This window comes from Talpa occidentalis, unplaced genomic scaffold (genome assembly GCF_014898055.3).
Source record: "Talpa occidentalis isolate TD23 unplaced genomic scaffold, MPIMG_talOcc4v2.1 talOcc4.9, whole genome shotgun sequence".
In the NCBI taxonomy this organism is placed as follows: domain Eukaryota; kingdom Metazoa; phylum Chordata; class Mammalia; order Eulipotyphla; family Talpidae; genus Talpa; species Talpa occidentalis.
This window is the reverse complement of record NW_023605305.1, coordinates 76065790-76089114: the sequence shown is the minus strand read 5'-3', so window position 1 is coordinate 76089114 and position 23325 is coordinate 76065790. Positions and strand designations below refer to the sequence as shown.

The following is a 23325-nucleotide window of genomic DNA, read 5'->3' as shown; positions in this document are numbered from 1 at the left end:
GCCAGCGCCCTCCTGTCCCACGGCTCCTAGGGTCCCTCCTCATCAGAGAACCCCTGTGCCTCCACATCCACCTTGCATGATTTCACTGGCCACTTGTGTAGTGGTGCTGGGCCCGCTATCGTCTGTCCACTCTCTTTAAGTCAATCTGTGCCCGTGACAGGACGGGAATGAGATATAAAGGGAACGTGTGCAGTGATCTGCTGGCACAGCCCCAGACTGAACAGAAATTCGAGAGAGGACCTGCTCACCTGCCTGTCCGCCCTCCCTACTGTCACCCAAAGTACCAAGAATGGCACGCACCAATGAGGTCAGAGACAGTCGGCAGCTCCCCAAGGTCCTCCAGGAGTTCGTGCAGGGGGTCGCGGTGATCAGGGGCAATCAAGTCCTGGTGCTCCAGCAACAACTGCAGGAGAAGGAAGAAAAGGGGACACAGGGTTGAGCCTTCCAGAGCTAGTGAGCCCTGTCTCACTGTGGACTTCCAAAGCCCTGCCCACCTCCCACCACCCCAGAGCCCTCCAGGTTCAGTCCCTTACCCTGTGTGTGTTGACCAGCTCCCCCACGGTGATGTACACCATGGGCTTGGCCACAGCCACCATGTCCGTGTACTCGTCCATCGCAAAGCGCTCTTCAGGCTCTCGTACCTGGCAGGCTCGGCAGATGAACCTCCTGTCCCCAGAGGGCAGGCAAATGAGAGAGGGTAGGAGCCAGTATCCCCACAAGACCTTCTGGTCTATCCAGGGACTGCTCAGGCCAACTTTTGAGTCTCCAGTCTGGGCAGCGACCCCTCTGCTTCGCCCACCTCTCTCCCAATGTCCCCCTTCTCTCTCTCCCAATGTTCCCCTTCCAACAATCTAGTCTCCAGCCCACTAACCACTCTTCCCTTGTATGCCTGTCTTCCCCATGGATTCCAGAGAGAGGGAGTAGAAAAAACATGGGAGAGGAGAAAAAGGGTTAGGGAGGAATAGGCTGCCGGGATGCAAGACCTGAACTTGAGGTGAGTCTCCTCCAGATAGTCATTCAAGACCTGCAGGTGCTGGCTCTCCCCAGAGAAGGCCTTTCCAGCCGCAGCATGCTGCAGGAGTTGAGCCACAGCTCCCAAAGCGTGGCGCTGGGGGGCTGCCAGGGCGCCACCTGCCGCCATGGCCACAATGTCAAAGGCATCGGGGGCCACAACAGCTGGGTTCAGGAACCGGTAGTACAGAAGGTTTCCTACCACCTGAGGGCAGAGGAGACTATCCCAGAAGCGCCCTGGGATCTGCCCTTGCCCCACTCTCCCAGCCTACAAGGGTGGAAGGAACCATCTTGGCCAACCCTGTCATTTTACAGAGAAAACAGGTCCAGAGCAGGTTAGCAGCTTGCTCAAGGTCACAGCAAACTGAGCAAGAGCTGGGATTAGAACGCAGGTCTTGATAAGTTGTCCACTCTGTTAGCTCATGCCCCAGTCGCCTTTCCATCTGCCATCTGAAGCCCTGCTGGTAAGCCAGGGTCCATTTATAGGTTAGAGGCTATTTATCTCATGGATTTTTCTGGCATAGGGTTTTCTGTTCTTTTATCTCTGTTTGGGGATTCACTGGCCTCAGCAGGGCAAGAGGGAGCTTGGGAGGTCAGGGAAGGGAGACAACACTTGCCTTGTAGATGTCATTCTCTGTGGCATTGGGGAACTTCTCTGTCAGAGTTGTCTTCAGGACCTTGGCCACGTATCGCATCCCATACCTGGGGACACAACTGGGTTATTATGGTACTGCCCCCGCTATCAGAGTGAAGGCCGCGAGTGTTTGCCTGCCTCTCATTCCTGGCTCCATGTTACACTACCCCAGCCAGTACTCCACAGCCATCCTCCAAGTATCTCTGACCTGCCTGAAATCCTGCCTGGTGTCAACACACAAGACCAGGCCTGCCATCTACTAAGCTTACACACAGCCTTCCAACCTGGCCTGAGAGTCTCTTCTTTGGTTCCCTCTAGTCTCCCCTGGGGAGCACCTCAGATCCTGCCTTTCCCCTCAAAGCACCTTTAGCTTGTGCTCGGGAGACTCCGAGGCCAGCCCTGTCTGTCATCATAGACCATCTTTGAGGGGGCTGGTTTGCGCTGGAGACGGGTGCAAAGGGAACGAGTGGGAGTGGAAGCTCCCATCCTGATTCCACCATTACTAGCCAGAGGCATCCTCTTCAGCTATTTCTATCCCCTTTGTAAGTGTGTTCTCAATCCGGTAAATGGGATTGATCACTCTTGCCTGCTCTGCCTCATGGGGTTTTTGTGAGGAACAAGTAAAATCACATCTGTGAAAGTAATGTACTAAGGGTAGAATGCTAGTCAAACATGCTAGACTTTATTATTGTTGTCATTACTATTAGTATTATTATTCCCATTATGGATGTGCCACCTATCAATTTAATTAAAGCTGTTTAACAGCTATTTCTGCCTCCTAGGGTACCAGAGATAGAAGCTGACAGCTCATTGTGTAATTTGTTGGCACTAGGACAATCCTTTCTGAATCCTAATTGTAAATCCTTGATCTAGTTCTCCAGGTTTGGGACACCATTTTGAACTCTGTGGGTCCCTGCTCCAGCATCCCCCTGCAGGATCCTCTGCAGCACCAAGCACCAACAAGGCTGCAGGCTGAACATGATCCAGATGAGGCCCAAATTATCAATGCCAATGCATCCATCCATTTGCTTTTTTTTTTTTTTTTTAAAGTTTAGGGCTACATTTTTTTAAAAAAATATTTATTTATGTATTTATACAAGCACTGGGTACAGTCAGAAGCATGGGAGGGTGAGAGAATTCACCAGAGCCAGAGGGGAGAGCAGAAGGCAGATTGACGAAGTACACTGCTGAGGGGAGCAGCAGGCGGCAGGAGAGGTCTGTGTGCCTTGTGGGACCCTCGCCGGTGGCCAGGGGTCGAACCAGTGGTGCAGAAGCTGCGAGCAGCTTTGCAACCCAGTGCTCAACTGCTGCGCCACCGGGGAGGCCCCATCCATTTGCTTTTCAGAAAATACTTAATGACTAAATTTTAGGAAAGGAGAGAACTAAAAAGTGCTCTATTGGTTTGAAGTATTTCTTATTTTTGACTGGGTGAACTGAAGAGTCCTATTGTTTTCTCCACTTGCTCTCTGACAATGCTATGTCCTTATAATCATTCAAGGTTCCCTTCTCTGACTCCAGTGATGTCCTGACAGGACACACACAGCTCTGTGGGCTGTATTCCAGCTCATGGTCCTAGCATGGCCTTCAAGCATTCTCGGTCCATCTCCTGGAAGCCCACTAAGCACCCTCGGCCCCGCTCCCCTCCCTCCCTTCAGTTTGTTCTCCCCACTGTGGCCTAGCCTGCTGAAATTCCATGCCTCAGCCTGGGAGGGGCTGATACACATACGGAATTTGGTCCACAGATGACATGATGGCTACAAGGAACTTCTCCGTCAGGGCGAGGAGATTGCGAAGGGAGATGTCCAGCCGTCTCTGGACCTCAGAGTGACTCAAGGCTTGCTCTGGGGTGACATCATAGGGGAGATGGCTGTGAACAGAAAGTGATAACGTATCCCTTGGTCTCCCCTTCCTGAGGCTCTAGCTCTTAAAGTCTTCACAACAGTTTCTTATTTATATATGAAAAGGGCAGTCCAGTATGCTTAGGGGAATCAGGCCAGAACAAGAGAAAGGACTCAGGGGGGAATGGAGAGATGGGTAAAGGAGGAGTTGGAGTGCCCACGCAGAGGTGGAAGAGGATTAAGAAGGAATGGAGAAATTAGGAAGATTCCTAAGTGGTAATGGAGGAGAGCAGGGCTGCCCTGTGTCTCATATTTGGCAGTTGGGGTGATAGGTGAGGTTGGGCCAGGACCTTGCAGTCCCCCCACCTGAAGTCTGCATGCCAGAGAAGACACCAGCACTGCCTGCTCTTGACAGTGTCTCCATGTCCCATGTACTTGTGTGCCTGAGTAATGTCTCCAATCTATAAGGCCAGCCTATTTTTCCTACTGTCTCATTTGCCTGTTCAACTATAAACCTGAATATTCATCTATACTGCATCAATAAGGAGTCCATATCCTAACTCTCAGCAAATTTGATATATCATTTGCAAGCAATGACATAGCAATTAAACACATTTGCATATTCATTCTATGTTAAGCACACCAGGTCTGGTGTCATTTATATCAGTTTCATGTTAATTACCAAGGGGGTGAAAAGGCTACCATACATCCTATAGGGTTGGTGTCATATTTGCATAAATCTGCATGCTCATTTATATGCCACCTTCAAAGCATACCCAAGCTTCCCCAATGAGATCCAAGACCAAACTGATCAAAGAGAGCTCTCCTGCTGCTGCTGCTCACCTGCGCTGCCCTGTCTGGGCCTCAGTCTGGTTGATCCAGCTCTTGTAGAGGTGGACAGGGTCTGTGTGAACGCTGAGCAGCTTGTCTTCCAGCACATCCTGGATAACCTTGCCCAGAATCTCCTGCAGAGCACTCTGGCCCCGCCCATTACGGTAGAATCTCACCACCAGTCTCACCACAGTAGGGTTACCTGTCACCATGTCCTGGGGCTGCTCCACCTTTGACCTATGATTCAAAAGGCCATTGAGCTGGTCTCCTGCCTCTGGAGGACAAATAGCTGTTTTCCTTTTTTTTTTTTTTTAAAAAAAAAGATTATTTATACATATAAGAAATGGGGTATAGGCCAGAGGTGTGGAGGGCAAGAGGATTCACCAGAGACAGAATGGGAAACAGAACAGGCAGATTGACTGAAATACACTGCTGAAGGGAGGAGCGGGCGAGTCAGGAGTAGTCTGCTGTGCCATGTGGGTTACCTCCCTGGCCGGGAATCAAACCCATGCTGCAGTGGCTGGGGATAGCTTCATAGGTTGTGTCTTAACCCCTTGCACCACCAGGAAGGCCTCTGTTTTCCTTTTTTGAGATTTCTGGCTCTTTAAAGCATGCTCTGGTGTCCCTCCACTTAGGAAATGTCCTGCTATCTCTCTCTTACCCTTTGTGCTAACATGTCAGCCTATCCTCCCATAGTATTTCTCAGGAGAGCCTTATGGTCACTTGATAGGAGGCAAAGTAAAGAAGTCTTTTGGTTCCATTTCTACCCTCAAACCTCAATAAACTGGGGCCTGGTGAAGGAGCCAACAGTGGTGTCTCTTAGCCCATGCTCTTCCCGTTCCTTGGCATCTGGAAAACCTACTTGATTTCCTCCTGGAGTGCGGTCTTGAAGAGCTGGAGTAGAAGGTAGGCCTCACGGCGGTTAGAGGCATAGTTGTATAGGCTGAAAATCACTGACTCCATGAACTTGGTGGTTTTGTTCTGTGGCATCTGGAAGATCAGCTTGGCCAGATAGATAGGATGAGTCTGCAGCAACAGGGGAGAGAGAAATGGCTGATAGCGTATCTCAAGGACTAATCATGAGGTAAAGAAAGGTTTTCCAGTGGGAACTTGGACTAGGCAAAGCACTGTCCCAGTGTCTCAGGGATGCAGGAGACAGCCCAGACAAATGGAAGCAGGTTGTCTTTCTTCCTGGGGTCAAGGCATTAGGATTATGGGAAATAACACCTTACATGGAGGTCAAGGCACAGACATGAGGGCCTCAAGGTCCTAGGCCCTAAGGGGATGGTGGGCATCTTCCAAATTCCTCTGCTTACCTGGAGCAGGTACAAGAGGTGTTGGTAAGCTTCTAGTTTCTGCCGTTTCTCTTTACTCAGAGACTTTAATCCCTTCTGTTTGTCCAGAACCATCATGTCTGAAAGCTGTTCCTTATTCTTTTTGGTGAGCTTCTTGCAGTGGGAGACCACCTCCTACAAGGTGGGGGAGCAGGTATACAATCAGTTCAGGCCAGCACAGAACATATAGTCTAGAATCAGCATCTTGAAGAGCCAGGGCTTTTTGCTATTCAAGGTATTCAAGGTATGAGCCAAAGGAGATAAGTGGTTCTAGGGTGAGGAAGGGCCCCCTCCTGCCCTGAGCCTCCATCTGCACCTCTGCTCTCCAGCATGAGTCCAGAGGGACAACTGGGTTTCCAGGCTGACACATCATGTCTCTTAGCTTTTGCTCTTTCTTATTTGACTGCTGTATAAATTTCAGGAGGAGACAGCGCCGTATCCCTTCTATCCCATCACTCTTATTTGTACGGCAATTAACAGTTTGAGGAGTTGCATATCTATCTCTACATCTGGCCAGTGACGTGGGCACTCTATTTCCATTTTTTGGGAAGATTTACTTATTTATGCATACAAGAACTGGGGTACAGGCCAGAGGTGGGCAGGGGTGAGAGGATTCACCAGAAATAGACTGGGGAACAGAACAGGCAGATTGACAAATACACTGCTGAGGGGAGCAGCGGGCGAGACAGGAGAGGTCTACTGTGCTATGGGTAGCTCCCTGGCAGACTGGGGATCGAACTCGTGCTGCAGAGGCTGCGGACAGCTTCGTCGTGCTGTGCTCAACCCCATGTGCTGCCAGGGAGGCCCTATTTCCACTGTAATAGGGAAATGGACTCAGAGGTTAACTGACAGCCCACAGGTTCATCACAACAAATCAGTAAAGCCAGGAATTTCAATTTTATTATATCCAGGCTTTTCCTACTACATCATATGCCTCAACAAATTACTAGAAGGACAGATAATCACTGTAACAAGGACCTGAGCCAGGGTGGATCAGAGGGTCCCTCACCTGTAGTGTGATCCGGTTCTTTACCAACAGGCCAATCTTGATGTCCATGAGGTTGAGGTCCTGTTCTAGCTGCTGATTGGACCGGATCTTCCTGACTACCTCTTCCTGGAGCTTCAGTAGCTCTGCTTCAGCCAAGAAGTCCTGCTGGCTTTGATTTAAGAGGTGGGCAAATTTTCGTACTACGCTGAGAGGGGGATGGGACATGTGGACTGGCAGGAAGAGAAGAGCATCGCGATTAGACATACCCACACCAGAGGCTTCTTTGCCCCTCCTGACCTGTTATCCCACTGTCAGTTCCTATTCTGCTTGAGGCCAGCAGGTTCCTAGGCCAGTTCTCTTCTAACTGGTTCTGTTTACAGTTGGAAGGCAGTGGGTAGCTAGCTAGCTAGTTCTGTTCATGACCTTATAACCAGGTATGGCATAACAACTGTCCCCACCCCCTTTTTAAAGGATTTATTTATTTATACATACAAGAGCTGGAGTACAGTCCAGAGATGTGTGTGTGTGGGGGGTGAGGGGGTTGAGAGGATTCACCAGAGACAGAGTGGGGAACAGAACAGGCAGACTGACTGAATACACTGCTGAGGGGAGCAGCAGGCGAGTCAGGAGAGGTCTGCTGTGCCATGTGGGTTGCTCCCTGGCTGGCCGGGAATCGAACTCGTGCTGCAGAGGCTGTGGACAGCTTCATAGGTTGTGTCATAACACTTTGAGCTACCAGGGACGCCCCTGTCCTCCCCTTACTCCTGAATTCACCCCAACCTGGACCTATCCCTACATCAGAATCTGAGCCCAAGCTCCCTCTGATGATTCCCCAACCCAATTCACTTCTCACTCCCATGGGTTGACTTATTCTCATCCTTCACTCCAAGTTCACTTCCACGTATCATCCTCTACTCAGCCCTGCCTGAGCCACACAACCCACCTCTGTCAGGAATGTACATGGGGGTGCGCAGATAGAGGAATACTCGGTAGGTTTTTATAATACAAGGAGGTCAGAGCTAGATGGTGCATCTCCTTGGGCCTTTTGGAATGGGTATTCGAGTAAAGTGAAGCCTCTGAGCAAAGCTAAAGGGAATGACAATGAAATAATGAATATACATAATTTGTGTACTATGGGACATGCCTGTGAGATCAATATATTACAATTTACTGATGATATCACTGAGGAACAGAGAGGGCAGATCACTTGAGACTGGGGACACCAGCTGTTGGTGACAGAAGAGGGCTCAAGAAGGCCAGAAAATTCCTCCAGGGCCCCAGTGTATAAGTGCTCTGCCCTGCTGACTGTTGAACACCACGAAGTTACAGACACTCAGACAGATAGGAGGGACCTAGGCAGTTTTTTCACAACCCAGAGGAGACCAGGCAGCTTACCTAAGGCTCTATAGTCACCCCGGGCTTTCCTGGCTCGGAAAAACGCCTGGATCTTCACAACGGAGTTAACCTGCCATGAACACAGATAGGAAAGGGTTTCCAACTGCCCATGCCTTGATCTCAAAGGTGCAGATTAAGGTTGAGTGTGGGGACAGGAGAAGCAGGCTGAGACTCACATTCTTCTGGAAGTAGCCCAGACGCTTTCGGTATCGCCTCCGAGCTGCCCACATGCGGACCCATGCCTGGATCTGAAAGGAGACACAAGCTGCCTCAGAGCTCTCAGCTCAGGGCCTCCTTAGCCCCAGGCTAGCTCACTATCTCCAAATCACAGGAGGTGAGAGGGCTAAACAGTTGTCCTCACAGGGCCCTTCAAGAGGCAGAATCCTGCCCAAATCGTGATAGCTACCTTGATCACGGCATCCATGTTTGCCTTTAAATACTGCAACCGTTCTAGATAAATCTTTCTCTGTCTGCAACCCCGCCAATGAGCCTGCACATCAGGAGAGAAAAAGAGGTAACCTTAGTTGGTTGGTCCCTGTTAGCCTAACAGGCTTGTGGGGAAAGCCTGGTATCCAGGGAAGGGGGCAAGGGTAAGGGCAGGCAGTTAGAGTCGGGGGGAGAGGAAACTGGCCCTGTTCTCAAAGAACCTCTGACTTCATGGGGGAGACCAAACATGCACATAGCCAACCACAGCCCGCTGCCCCACTCCCTGGTCTTTGTGCTCGTGTGACTACTCGCAAACGGGCACCACACAAACACCCCCCCCCCACGCTAACCAACACACCCCACCATCCTAACCTCCCAGAAACTCACCTATAAGACACAAACTTAAATGATACCAGTAAAGCATATATCCACTCACCAACTTTACCAGAGCACATGCTAGATCCCCCAAAACACACTCATACACCCCTATAGAGACCACCCCCACACTATCACACAGCAGTTTTTAGGGGTACACCATGACACAGTGCTGCCACCATCTCTGCCAGTAGGCATCCGGACAGTGGTCTCACTACTCACACTTCCCTTTACCACCACACCGCCCAGCTACTGAGCCCGGCTGGAAGCAATTTTCCCAATGAGGTGCCCAGTAATTCAGTTGTCAGTCCGTGGTCTCTCCAGGACTGCTGGGCTGCAGTCAGATTTTTCCATAAATCATGCACCCTTTTTTCTCTAAAATACACACCTTGTGGCTACCTTTCAGCATGTGACCTCCTTCCTCTTCCCTGATGCCCAAGCACCACTTCGACTTTTTCCTCTTCCAGTCCCAAAGTTCCCAGAAGTTTTCAACTTTTTTTTTTTAAAAAGCAGGGTTTATTTATTTATTTATCTATCTATCTATCTATCTATCTATCTATCTATCTATCTATCTATCTATCTATCTATTTATTTATTTATATAAGCACTGGGTACAGTCAGAAGCGCGGGAGGGTGAGAGAATTCACCAGAGCGGGGAGCAGAGCAGGCAGAAGGACCGAAAGTACACTGCTGAGGGGAGCAGTGGGTGGCAGGAGAGGTCTGCGCGCCATGTGGGACCCTCCTCTGGTGGCTGGGGATCGAACCGGCGCTGCAGAGGCGGTGGGCAGCTTCTCAACCCAGCGCTCAACTGCTGCGCCACCGGGGAGGCCCTCTTTTTTTTTTTTTTTTTTTAAAAAAAAGATTTATTTATTTACACATACCAGAACTAGGGTACAGGCCAGAGGTGTGGGGAGTGAGAGGATTCACCAGAGATAGAACAGGCAGATTGACTGAAATACACTGCTGAGGGGAGCAGCAGGCGAGTCAGGAGAGGTCTGCTGCGCCATGTGGGTAGCTCCCTGGTGGGGGATCGAACTCATGATGCAGTGGCTGCGGATAGCCTCATAGGTTGCATATTAACCCCTTGCGCCACCAGGGAGGCCCTGGTCCCTTACCTTCATAAAAGATTCTAGTGGAACCAGACATTTTTCCTAAACATATCAAATGGATATCTGCCCGTGAACCTCTGTTTATGCCCATCCTCGCTCCCAGTCCTGCCTCTACCCATGAAATACTTCCTGTCCCTTAGGGCCCACATCAAACATCTCATAGTCCTCAGGCTCCAGAGGGTAATCTACCACTGGCACTTTTGCAGTTTGGTGAATTAAGATCATCTTCTTTTGGACAGTTACCCTCCCAGTCTGTCCTAAACCAAACTATCTTGGCCAGGCTGGCCCCTAAGGTTTCCTGTGTCCCTCTGTGGGAATGGGACATAAGCGAGCCATCTTGGAGCCTCGAAGTAAGGAAACCCCATTTTCATGCCTTTCCTCAGCCCTCCTTCTCCTACTCCAGGTATGGCCTGACATGTCCTCTGGTCAGGGCCTGGAGTGAAAGCAGAGGGGTCCTGCCCACCACCACTGGGCGCCTCCTTAAAAGGGACCAGTCTGGCTTGGTAGGAATTCAAGACCCTGACTGGGGTCCCAGCCAGAGTCAGAACTTTCAGGAGAGGTTAAAGTCTCAGCACACCCAAGTGGCCTCGTCTCTGACTCTTACTTCCCCAAGCAGGAGGGCAGGTGGCGGGAGGCTCTGAACAATTCTCTTTCTCTATCTCCCAGGACCCAGGCAGTGCCCACACAGTTCCTGTATTGGTGGCACATGTGCCCTCTGAGTCCACCTGCTCTCCTACCATTGGTATGGCTTTTCCACTCCCTAGAATTGGTATGAAATTTTGGCCTGGGATCAGGAGTGGAATCCCGGGTTCAGACCACCTAGTGGTGACTATTAAAGTTTTGCTTGAGTTCTGGGACCAAAGCTCCAAAATGCAACATCTCATAATGGCTACCACCAACAGTGCTTATTGTGCTAAATGCTACACGTAATTTTTCTATTTAATCCCCATAATCGGCACATGAGGCAAGTTCCACCATTCTGAACAAGAAAACTGAGTGTTGGAGAGGGCCCCAGATCAACTGACCTGGAAGTGGCAGGACTAGAGGGCAAACTCCAAGCTCTGACTCCAAAGCCTGAGCTCTCAGTTACCATCCTGCATGCCCCAGATTATGAGCAAGGCTGTTTGCCAGCCTTAGCTGGTATATCTGTCTCCCTTGAGTTCTCTGGCATTGTCTTTATGTCCCTACAATCACAATATCAAACATCAACTACATTCCAGGTCCCGGTGGGGAGAGTTGATGTGATCACTCATCTGTGTGTCTCACCCCCATCCTCCACTTGGCATCTTGCTCAGTGCCAAGTGGCAAACTTTGCAGACATCAGGCATTCAGAGAGGTTGACTAAATTATCTTTAAACCACCAGTATCCCCATGAGGCCCTCAGGGTCCTATCTAGCTGGGGAGCTCTCCATTTGCTACTCCTGCCTTATGAAGTGTCCAGGCCTGAGGCTTATCTTCCCAGTAGGCCTCCTGTGCCAGTCACTAGGGGGCCAGTCTTGGAAGCTAAGCTGGGCCATCTGCAGGCTGGAAGAATGAAAATGGGAAGGGCTGGCTGGAGAGGAAAAGCACAAGTTCTTTCTCTGAGAGATATTCTTTTATAAAATTTAACCATCAACAGCTCTTCACTGTTCTTCTTCTAGTGTCTGACCTTGGTATCTTACTAAATCTGATTCCACTCCACCTTCACGGCGTGGAAGGTGAAAAGCAGCCCATACCTTCTGGATGGTGATGGTGAGGGTGGTGACTAGAACTTTACTGTCCTTGCCTGTCCACAGGCACTATAGACATTAACCCACTTAATCTTCATTACGACCGTAAAGGTGGCTACTATAATTTTCAGATTTTTTGGAGGAAACTGGGCCAGAGTAAGTCACTTGTCAAGGTCATACAGGTGGCAGAGCTGGGATTCAAACTCAGATAGTCTGGGTTCCAGAATCCGTTACTATGTTCAGAGACCAAAAATCATCCCAACTCCATTTGGCAAAAAGGAAGTAGGGAGGACACCCTGAATCTCAGATAAGCTCGGGCCCCAAAGACTTAGAAAGGCAGAGCCTGCTACCTGGATCTTGATGACTGCAGGGAGCCAGGTCCTCAGAAAGTGGGAACGTTCAGCAAACTTCTGCCGAGCCAGGAAGCCACGGAGGCGGGCTTGGAGCCGGATGACAAAGTCGACGTTGGCCTTCCAGAGCTGCCGGCGGTCGTGGGCAGCGGTGACCTTGGTGATAGCTGACTGTGGAGGTAGGAGAGAGAGCCCGTGGTACCCTGATGGGTGGATGTGTCGCCTGCGGGGAATGCCCCTCTGTGACCTTTCTTCCTTGCAGGGGCCCTGCCAACCTGGATCTCCTCCCGTGTCAGATGAGAAGTATTGAGGTGGCACCCGGGGGGCTGCTCCCAGGTCCCTTGGAATGTCTGCAGATGGAAGTAGTAGGCAGCGCCATCCTTCATGTCATGTTGAACCCAGAAAGCTGTGTCCCCTAAGTAGAAGCAAAATAAGCAGAGGAGCCTTAGAGGAGGCAAGAGGTGGCTGGGGTAGGCAGAGAAGCAGAGGATCAGGCTAGGGCCATTACCTGGGCACTGCTTCTTTGCCATGATATCTTCTAGGACTCGCTGGTAGCCATTAGCACAGTTGGGAACCACCCCTCGGAGGGCCACGGCAGGGTTCCTTAACACTCGCTCTGTCTGGGCTGCCTTGCCCTCTTTGATGGCCTGATTGATGGCGGCCACACCAAGAGCCACTGACGGAGCATCAGGAGGGAGCAGTCAGTCCTTCTCTGAGTTCCTCCCACGGACACTGTCCTGTCCACTGGGGAGGGATTCAGAGGACATAAAAACACCCCATCTGATGGGACAGGGTACTATTCAGAATGGACACAGACACAAATGAAAAGAAGCAGCGAGCAGCTGTGCTGGGAGGAAAAGGTGGCAATAAAGGAAGACTTCCTGGAGCGGGCAGCGTGGGGTTGGGGTTTCGTACAGACATCAACTCAAAAAGAAACTCAAAGGCAAGACATGGGCAGAAACCCTCAGGACAGCGTCTCAGGTGAATGAAGTCCAAGAAAGGTTGCAGTGGTAGAGGGCAGATGTAGCACCTTTGTTTCAGTCACTCAGCATCAGGACAGGGGCCCCTTACACAGCTAACACCTGCAGCACCACTGTGCACTTGCAATGACCCTGCCTACTTTTCCTTAGAGCCAACCCCTCCCCTCCTCCTCTCAAGACTAAACCTTCTCTGACCAGAGCTGAGTATTAGAACCCAAACTCAAGCCATTAGTCAAAAATGGGAAAAAATTCTGTCCACCACTTGATTTTTACATGCTCACATTGTGGGGGAAAGTGCATATAAGGACACAGGAGAAGGACCATGGGCCTTCAACTCCCAAAGATTTCCTGCTCAGCTGACCGATAGGAAATCAATCTTATAGTCCAAGCAGCAACCCTTCTGTTCTGCGGCTGAAAGGGAATGGGAGGTGACTGGAAGGCTACCTGATTATCTGGACTTCTGCTGAGCCCCTACTCCCTCCCTCCCCTCTGCTTCTGTTGCCCCTGTTGGCCATTTACTTCTCTGAGCTGTGTCAGTATCCCGGTTAGCTCTAACCACTTCTTGGCGGATCTCTTCCAGCCACAGCACAGCTCCAGGGTCTCCTGTCACCTGGTAAGTTGCGAGAGGGAAAATATGAGCACCCAGTCTGGTCTCACCAAGTACCTAGGTTCTGCTTCCTGGAGGAAACAACCTGCAGGCCAATATTGTGAGCCACGGGGACAGCATTCTCCACCCTTGGCCTGATGCCAGGCCCACAAGCTTCCTTCCTACCCTATTTTCAGGCTGGCCCAAAATAAACTCAGCTTGACCATAGCATCTCCAGAATCCTCTTAAACCCTCAGTATCTACCACCTTCTCAATAGCTCACTTTCCTGCCCTGGTGCCTTAGCCTGGACCAAGGAGAGCCCACACTGGAGGCTCTACCGACCTGCCCCTAGTGACCATTCCCTGTGGCTCAATTCATACCTTCTCAGACCAGTTTTGACCATGACTTTCTCCTTCCTATCCCTGTTCCTATGCTGGGAGATTACAAGTGACCATGGGTTGAGTGAGCCCATACCTGCCACACTGACAGGTCAGTTCCCTCTCTCATCTCACCCAACCCCAAACCCTCCCAACTCTCCTCATTAATGGGCTTCCTGAACTAACATTTTATTGAGCACTATGTTTAGACGGGGGCTAAGACACTCTGCTGTGAATGAATGTCTATAAAGCACATAAAATAGTGCTTGGACAGAGTAAAGAATCAATGTTAGTCAGCACTCCTATCACATCTCACTTAAATTCCCTTTCTCTCAGCTAAGTTCATTATCATCACATTTGTAGGTGAGGAAATGAGGCAGAGAGCAGTAAAGAACATGAACAGCATTATTAGGTAGCTCAGGAGACTTGGCCCTCAACCACTCTCCACTGCCACATGCTCAAGGTATAATAGGTTTCAAAACCCTGTCAGTTTTCACGCACTTGATTTTACTTCCATTCGAGGAGGCAGGCATTGTTGTATGGATGAATAAGTACAGCTCAGAGATGTTAAGGGCTTGTTCAGGTCACACAGTCTCTGAGTGTCAGAGCAGTAAACCCAGCATGGGTTCTCTGTCTCCCAGGCCTTTGTTCTCCCCCCACACATGGCCCTCACTGTCCTCTTTTGCTCTGTCCAGGGCCCTGAAAGTGGGAGCCATCTGTCCCTATAGACCAGAACGCCTCTCGCACCCCACCCCTGGGGAGAAACTGTATCTATTGCCCTGGCGTTGTCCCAGGGTGCAAACTGGGCACAACTCTACCCACATGGGATGTTCTTTCTGCTCCGATGACCAACCTAGCTAGTGCAAACCTCACCTGGGCCTTCTGCCTTTTGGCTGCCACTAGGAGGAGATGGTACCGAGGGGCAACAGGGAGGCTGACACCATCCAGGCCGGCAGTGGGAAGCAGCAGGGCAGAGATAGTCTTCTCAGGGTTGTCTTGGTCCAGAGCTTCATTGATGAGATTGACAGCAAGGACCTCTGGGAAAAAGAGCTAGTAGGCAGAGGGTCCAGACTCATGGCTAAAGGATAGGGTTGCCCATGTTGGGCCGTGTCCCCCAGCCCCCGGCACTCACGATCGGTCTCTTCCTGGACATGGGCATTGACCTGGCACACAGTGGCCTGCAGGTCATTCCAGCTCAACATGGTCCCATCTATTCCACGCACCTGTCGCAGCTTCACCAAAGCATCAAAGTAACTGGCAGCAGGGTGAGAGGGTGCGATAAGCAGTGCAAGTATATTAGACAGAATCAGGGGGATCTTTTGAACCACTGTCCTCGCTTGACCTCCAGATCATCATACTCTTTTGGTTCTCTTCTCACCTCACAGGTTGTTCTAACCATCTCCTCTGCTGTTTCCTCCTTAACCGCTGAACACCAGAGCATCCCCCAGGCTCAGTCTGAGCTCTTGCTCCACTCATATCCTAGGTCATCTCACCTAATCTCATGGCCTGAAGTATCATGAAGTACACCTCCAGAGCATTCATACATCCCAGCTGCCTCCTTAGATCTTCAAGGGAGGCGCTTATAACAGCTCACAGCTCGACTCCTGGTTCCCTGCTTGACCTGTGTCTCCTGTGTTCTTTCCCAGGTGAGTGAATATTCATTGCAATCCCAGGCCCAAAACCCCAGTGTCACACCCAACTCTAATCTCTCTCATACCCTAGATCCACTACATAACCAAATCCTGCCAGTTGGGCTTTCAGAATATATCTAAAATTGGCCTCCTCCTTACCACCTCTGCACTACCGCCCTAGGAAAGGCCCTGTCATCACTTGCCTGGATTACTCCAACAGACATTGAACAGGTCTACCCACCTCTCCCATCCTGACCCTACAGTTGACTCCTAGCACAGCAGCCAGAGGGGTCCTATTAAAAGTAGGTCAGATCATCTCCCTCCTCAAGGAGGGCCCTCCCCTGGCTTCCTCCCTCACTTGGAATGAAAGCCAGGAGCCACATGGTCAAGAGCTCTGCTACTTCCTCTCCCACTCTTCTCCCTTCCACACTCCACCCTGCCACATGGCTATCTGACATTCTTAGCACACACCACACTGACTTCTTCTCAGGGCCTGTGCCCCAGGTAGCCTCATGGCCATCACCTATGCCTTCTAGGTCTCTCTAAAGTGAGCCCCTTACCAAAGAGGCCTCCCACAGCCACTCTGTTAGACAGACACACATGCTCCCCTTCTTTAATCCTTATGTCCTGTTATTTTTTGCCATAGCACCTCTTCTCTTCTAATCATCTGACTGGGTTTTTGTCTGTCTTCCTCAACTAACATGTCAGTTTTGTTTTTTTTAAGATTCATTCATTCATTCATTCATTCATTTATTTATACAAGCACTGGGTACAGTCAGAAGTGGGGGAGGGTGAGAGAATTCACCAGAGCCAGAGCGGAAAGCAGAACAGGCAGACTGACGAAGTACACTGCTGAGGGGAGCAGCAGTGAGACAGGAGAGGTCTGCTGCGCCATGTGGGACCCTGGCCGGCAGCCGGGGATCGAACTGGCGCAGAGGCTGCGGGCAGCTTTGTAGCCCAGCGCTCAACCGCTCAACCGCTGCGCCACCCGGGAGGCCCTGTCATGTCAGTTTGATGAGAGCAGGAACATTGTTTTGTTCACTATTGTTTCCCAGCACTCAGAACAGTATCTGGCATGTGAGTGGATACTTAAGCCTTCACATGAAGGAATGAATAAAAGGAGGAAAAGGGAATGACCATGAACCACCCACTATCAGGAAGAAACATTAACCAGCAAACAGACCCAGAGGGTGGGCTGGTCCAAGAGCAGGGCCTCACGCAAAAGAGGAGTCTCCAACAAGAACTTGGAGTCCTGGCTCCATTCCCGCCACCCCTCACTCTTAGCACGTGGCTAATTCCTTCTCACCGTTGAGCATTGTCTCCTTCCACCTCAGCCAGGCCAGTGGCAGGGTTCACCAGACTGTTCCAGAAGCCATTGGCGTCCCTGGCTTCCAGGGCCTGGTTAATCAGGACCACTGCTGAGAGCATTTCCACAGCCACGAAGAGCTCCTCCTGGTCAAGCTCCTGTGATGGGGGAGAAGCCCGATCCTGACCCTAAAACTCCCCATATCCCAGTGTCCACCCCCAAACTCACAGGTATGATTCATTCACTAACAATTACTCAAACTTGACACGTGGGAATGGCTTACTGGGTGCTCAATGTATTTCATGCTTCACAGATGAGCCCACACTCATCTGTGATGTAAATGAAACCTAACTGCCCAGTTTTAGAGCCCACACTCAGCCAGTGGGCTCTAGCAGTCTTTTTCTGGTCTTGACTACACATCTAGAAGCTTCTGGGCTCTCAGAGAGGAAGTGAAAGTGGGCACGTCCACACTGTACCACCACCACGAGGCCTTGTCCCACTTCCCAGCCCAGTCTTCTCCTTTCCAAATAGCTGCTTCTGCTGTTCCCTCTCTCTGGAGCACCCTTCCCACTCTACAAACAGAATGTTGTAAATAATAGGAATAGCTAAAACTTAAGTGTCAGGATCGTTTCCAAGCACATGTTAACACATTTAGTCCTTACAATAACTCTATAACGTAAGTATGTTATTGTTTCCAGTTTACATATGGATTGTAGCTAAATAACTTGCTAAAGGTCACAAACCTAGGAAGCAGCAGTCAGAGCTTGGGTAGTTCTGGCTTTAACATTCGCAGCTTAGTCACTGCGCTTTACCTCTTAATACTTATTTTATGTCTCTTTGTCACATAAATTTTGAAGTTGTGACTATGCCCTGCCTGAGGGCTGTGCCTAGGGTCAGTGTGCTATAAGGGCCTGCTGCAGGGATGATTCTCTACTGAGTCTTCTCTCTTCCAGGAAGCCTTCCAGATTTACTCCTAGTTCTGCTCCTACCATTTTCCTGGTCTGAATTCTTCTTCCACTTACATCATCTATTTTTCCCTCTCTGGGTCCTCAGGTATATTGGGAGTCCATGTGGACATGGCTGAGGTGGGACAGCAGAGAAATTACTTCAGTTACTTCAATACGTTTGGCTCTGTACTTACTCCCAGCACTTCTAGTTACAGCGGTTGTTTGGAAAGTTACTTAACCTCTGCATCTCAGTTTCCTCATCTCTAAGATAGAAATCACACCTGATAGGGTTTTTTAAGGATTAAATGAGTGTGTAAAGCAGCATTCACTCCAGGGTATTGAGCAGTACATGCAGGATGGCAGCCCTCTTCTCTGCCCTAATCTCCTGCATCATCCAAGAGAGCCCCCAGAGCCTGCTTTTGACTGACTGATCCCTCCAGCTGCTTTGGAAACCAAGAGCTGGGCCCTCATTTCTGGAGCTTACCCCCTCTTGCTGCTTCTGGAGCACTGCCAGCTCTTGCTGGTACAGAGTTGAGGCAAAGGGGTAGACTGGAGGCAGCTGGGCTTCAGGACACATGAGCTCCTTCACAGTATCAGCAGCCACTCCCCTCTGGATGGCTCTGTTGATCCTCTGCACAGCCCAGAGCACTGCAGGGAAGTAGGAGAGAGGCTGTACCGGCTGGGCATTTCTACTCTTTTGGCCAAGGAGGCTCTGATGGGGATTACTGAGGGGAAACAGCTTTGCAATTACTCTTGAAAACTGTTCTTCCAGGTTAAAAATGTTTTTCTAAATGTCCAGGAGGAAAAGGGGCTGGGTAGCTTCAAGAAGAGACTCTGTGAAAAGCAATTTGGCAGGCCTAGAAGTTGAGTAACTCAGCAAGTACCTGAGAGTGACTATCACCGAGCAGTGAGCTCCTAAGGTGGTGAGAACAAGATTGACAGGAGGCTACAGAAGGTAACTAGATGAGGATAGTCAAGAGGTTCCTGGTATGCACAGAGGAAGAAAGAGCCAGCATCAAAGCAGAGCCATTTGGGCTATAAAGGGTCAGAGTCAGTTAAAAGGGATCACAGTGCCTCAATGTAGTTTCAGCTGCCAAACACTAGGGCTTACAAAATGCCAAGCAGATATGGTCATTGGCACCAAGGAGGGCACATCCACTAGGGAGAAATAATGCAAAAAATACCTCAGAGCAATGCTGTCTTTGCTGTTAGAGGTACTTCCCCCTCCTCAAACGCTAGGGCAATGCAAGGGAGGAGGGATTTCAGTGGGAGAGAGTAGGATGTCTTCACAGAGGAGGAAACATTGCAGGTAGCTCTGGAGGAAATTTTCAGTTGCTTCTGACAGGTGAAAATGTGGGAGAAGCAAAATCCAGAGGACTGGAGACCTGGTGGTAGGAGGGCTGGGGGCTGAAGAGAAGGGAGTGGGGAGAGCTCAGGAAAGGTCTTATTAAGGTCAACAATAAATAATGGACAAGCCCACAAGGTCTGAAGGTGTTCAACAAAGAAGATCAGATCAGATCTGTGCTGGAGAGATTACTCTGGCAACAGCTGCGGGGAATGAGCTGAGCTGATAAGGAAAGCAGTTCATCAGGAGTGGGGGTGGGGGGGGCATGCAAGCTGAAAGGAAAGGTCCGAGATAAAGGCTAATGGTTACTGAGCAACCTAGAAGCTGACAACAAATCAAAACAAGGGAAGCAAGTGCAGCAGGTCTGGTGGCCACAGGCTACTGCGTGGGACCTTCACACTCCATCTCTCTCCTCTCTTGCTCCCTAGGAGGGAGGCAATCACTAACTCACCTTCTATTAGTAAAGAATTATATTCCTATATAGTGTTTTTAAGGAAAATAGAGTTGGATCATGCGTTTCTCTATCATCTGAGAGATCAATACATTTCAGAGGCCATAGAAAACTGCAGCAGGTTAAAGCTGTCCAAGTCCAAGGGGTTGCCTAGGAGGAAGCTGCATGCCCAGGAGTCTAGCCTGCAGTACTGACTTTTATTATCTCTAAGGCCATAATGAACCAATTGCGGTGTCCCTCCAGACAGCCAGGAAACAGGCACACCCTCCAGGGAAGAATGCCCTTGCCGGGGTGGAAAACTAGGCAGCAGTTTGCATTGTCCTACACAGAAGCTGGCAAAGGGGTCAGATGCTCTTCCAAGAGCCAGTAAGAACCTGGAACTGACTTACTGGCTTGTTCCTGATCACCCTTCATGTTGGCTGCAGTCACACCCACTTGGACCTCCTCCTTTTCCAGAAGCTCCTCCAGGCCCAGTTCCTGAAAGAGGGAAGACTTGCAGTAGAGAAGAGTCCTCCTGGGGCACTGACATGGTTTAGGAGCTGCCAGCAGGAGCGCTCAGACCCATGCACTCACTCTCCTGCAATCCCACCTCTCCCCTTTAGGCTGACAAACCTGGCCAACCCAGCCCTATTAACCAATTCCTAACCTCGGATTTTTATTATCCAGCGAGCATCTGAAACAACATAGGTACCACAAACATAGAATGTTAGGGAGAGAGTTAGCAGCACTGAAATAAGATTGCTAAATTGAGACCCCAATTTAGCAATGGGGGAGCATATCACTGCCTACTAGACTGCCAAAAGACCCCCCCCCCCCAGCCCTCATCGTCAGTAAGTCTGAGAGACTCTCAGAGGGTAGAAGCTGAAGCTGATCAGTCTAGATCACTGGGCTTTGGGGTGATCTAACAATTTATTTATTTATTTATTTATTTATTTATTTATTTTTAAGATTTATTTTTATTTATTTATACAAGCACTGGGTACAGTCAGAAGCACAGGAGGGTGAGAGAATTCACCAGAGCCAGAGCGGGGAGCAGAGCAGGCAGAAGGACCCAAGTACACTGCTGAGGGGAGCAGCGGGCGGCAGGAGAGGTCTGCGCGCCATGCGGGACCCTCCTCCAGTGGCCGGGAGCAGCCCGGAATCAAACCAGCGCTGCAGAGGCTGCCGGCATCTTCGCAATCCAGCGCTCAACCGCTGCGCCACCGGGGAGGCCCTGATCTAACAATTTAAACATGTAGTCAGATTACCACAGCATTTATCACTAGGTACCAACACACAGGAAAAGACAACAAAAGACAACGGTTGATGGCTTTTCCATGCAAGGGGGTAGAAGCATAAGGGGTTTAATGAATACAGAGAATTGACAGTGGTGATGCTGGAATAAGAAGCCTCTCATCTTAGTCAGAGGTGGCAGCCAGTAGAGCCTAACCTGTGCTTTCTGCTCTCTGTCTGAGCTCAGTTGTTCCAGGTACCAATCAGCAAAGTCTCGTCTCACTCCTTGCAGGGCCAATGCAGGGTCTTGAAGGGCCTTAAGCAAGGCCTCAGGGCTCTGTCTTTGCAGGGCTTCATCAACCACTTCTAGCGCTCCATGGACTGAAAAATGAAAAAGACCAAGACTCCATAATGGACTGCCTGAGAAAGTCCACCCCTTACCATCCTGGCCCTAGGAATCTGCCTTCTTCCTGCCTGCCCAGTTACCCTCTCCCCCGGGGGCGCCTGTGTTTCCAGTACCCATTTGGTCCAGCTCAAATTCTTCAGTCTGATCTTCACAGCCTTTCCATCTCACCAGCTGAGGATGTCCTGACCCAAACAGGCAGATGCCACTCTATTCTGGACCTTCAAGCAGCCTTTCCTGCCCTGATCTCTCCCTCCCCTCCCCATTCTCCACTCCCTGTTGAAGGACCTGATCTAACTGCTCCCAGCACCAAGAGCTCCGCCTCTCCATGAATCTCCATGCAGACAGAAGCCCCCTTTGATAGAAGCCACTTCTCCAGACATCGATAGTCAGAAAGTAGAACATAGACTACCTTAATTTTCACCTTAACCTGGAACAAGGGTTGGCCCAAGTGAGACTACAGGGTCTCTGGCCTAGGAAAAAACATCCCCAAACCTACCAGTGCAGGGGTTTACCCGAGAGCACCTCCAAATCCCTCCTGGCCTCTCTCTCTTACCATTGACATGGTTGATGTTGCCCTGGATTTCAGCCTGAGTTAGGTAGCAGTCATAGATGTCCTGGTTTTCTCCAGCATCCTGCAAAAGACACATTGAATGGGAACCTGGGAAAACCAAATCAATCTTCATTTGTTCCTCTCTCCCTGTCTATACCTATTTATACTTCTGGGGATCTCCCCAAGGCCAAAGGTTAGTCTGGTTGGAAGGTATCTAGGAAACTGAGGGTCTAATCCTCTGGCACTAACTTTTAATCAAACCAACCTTTGGAATCTCCAAGGCAGTTCTCACCCATTTCTATATTCCAGAACCTCACTCAGCCTTCCTGGAAGGCCCAGTCTCCCAGTACCTCTTCTCCTGTCTTCTCTTCTGAATTCTCATTATTCTCCTGAATTCTCCTTTAAAATAACTGAAAAGTTACAGTTTCTCTAAGCAATTAAGGAACCTAGATACAAAACAGACAGGAGTCCTGGTTTCACTCAAGATTGTCATCTTTAACCCCTGTGCTCTAAGGCTCCTCCTTACGTGGTTCCTGGCATTGGCAGCTTTCTCCATCTTGGCCTGGGCCAGCAGCTCCTGGTAGATGGCTGCCAGAGGCTCGCGAAGATTTCCCAGCAGAGCATTAGGATTCTGCAAAGCAGCCAGTGTGTCCTCCACCACCCCTCGCTCCACTGCCTCATTGATGGCAAGAACAGCAGCATGGACTGGGAGAGGGCATGGAGACAAGGTCAGGAAGCCAGAACAAACCCCAGGCCAGTTGCAGGTCACGCTGTACATCATGCCCTTTTTCTACCCAAAGGGGGAGGCAAATCAGGTAGCTTGATGGCCCTGTTTATGGATAAGACATACCCAACATCCAAAGCCTGAGGACCAGAGTCCCCCAATTGTCACTGAGTCTATCCCTAGCAGGGCAGAGGTCATTCCTACCTTCAGCCTCATCCACTGAGAGCTCATTGGCCAGGATGCCCCCGATCTTGCTGAAGGCAGGCAGCTGGAGGCCATATTTGGCCAGTTCAGAGGCCATGTTGCTGAGTTCCTCAGCTGCAATGACACATGGGCACTTCATCAGGCCCAGAAACCCCCAAGGCCCTGCCTGGACGTGGTGGTATGGTTGGGGAAGCAACTGGGCTTACCTGTGAACTTCACCTTTCCATATAGATCATGTATCTGTGGGGCCAATCCCAGCCGGAAAAGGAAGAGACTGAAAAGAATGGAAGGCATTGGGGCCTATTCATTCTGACATCTCCTCACGATGGGTTTGCAGAAGATCATTCAGCACCTACCCTCAAGCCACCCCCAATCCAGAGTGCAGGAGATCATTCCACGCCTGCCTTCAAGCTACCCCCAGTCCAGAGGGAGGGATGTTATTTAAGTCAGCCGGAGGCAAGTGCTATAAAAGAGAAATAAGATGCTGTAGGAGGTGGAGGGATTGGAAAGGCACAACATTGGATGGAAAAAGAAGGTGGAAAGTGCATAAGTAGGGACACACTGAGCCAGGGCACAGAAGCTTGAAAGGACACAGGAAAAGAAGC

General features: G+C 50.2%; 1 protein-coding gene across 3 annotated transcripts in view; it reads right to left on the bottom strand.

The window, feature by feature from the left end:
• IQGAP3 (IQ motif containing GTPase activating protein 3) overlaps positions 1–23325 on the bottom strand; it is a 39230-nt gene that overhangs the window by 6780 nt on the left and 9125 nt on the right. For 2 of the 3 annotated variants that reach the window (XM_037498521.2, XM_037498522.2), the window contains exons 6-31: positions 22927–22994; positions 22721–22834; positions 22319–22497; positions 21796–21874; positions 21054–21217; positions 20014–20101; positions 18313–18476; positions 16882–17039; positions 15077–15198; positions 14818–14981; positions 13500–13590; positions 12509–12676; positions 12276–12415; positions 12001–12171; positions 8438–8521; positions 8208–8279; positions 8032–8101; positions 6658–6866; positions 5631–5783; positions 5177–5340; positions 4327–4551; positions 3372–3512; positions 1629–1713; positions 984–1216; positions 534–666; positions 301–403 (exon numbers count right to left, since the gene is read on the bottom strand). In XM_037498521.2, the coding sequence (XP_037354418.1) occupies positions 301–403; positions 534–666; positions 984–1216; positions 1629–1713; positions 3372–3512; positions 4327–4551; positions 5177–5340; positions 5631–5783; positions 6658–6866; positions 8032–8101; positions 8208–8279; positions 8438–8521; positions 12001–12171; positions 12276–12415; positions 12509–12676; positions 13500–13590; positions 14818–14981; positions 15077–15198; positions 16882–17039; positions 18313–18476; positions 20014–20101; positions 21054–21217; positions 21796–21874; positions 22319–22497; positions 22721–22834; positions 22927–22994 (3542 nt within the window). The remainder of the gene's footprint in view (positions 1–300; positions 404–533; positions 667–983; positions 1217–1628; positions 1714–3371; positions 3513–4326; positions 4552–5176; positions 5341–5630; positions 5784–6657; positions 6867–8031; positions 8102–8207; positions 8280–8437; positions 8522–12000; positions 12172–12275; positions 12416–12508; positions 12677–13499; positions 13591–14817; positions 14982–15076; positions 15199–16881; positions 17040–18312; positions 18477–20013; positions 20102–21053; positions 21218–21795; positions 21875–22318; positions 22498–22720; positions 22835–22926; positions 22995–23325) is intronic. The other variant, XM_037498523.2, reaches the window with a different exon arrangement.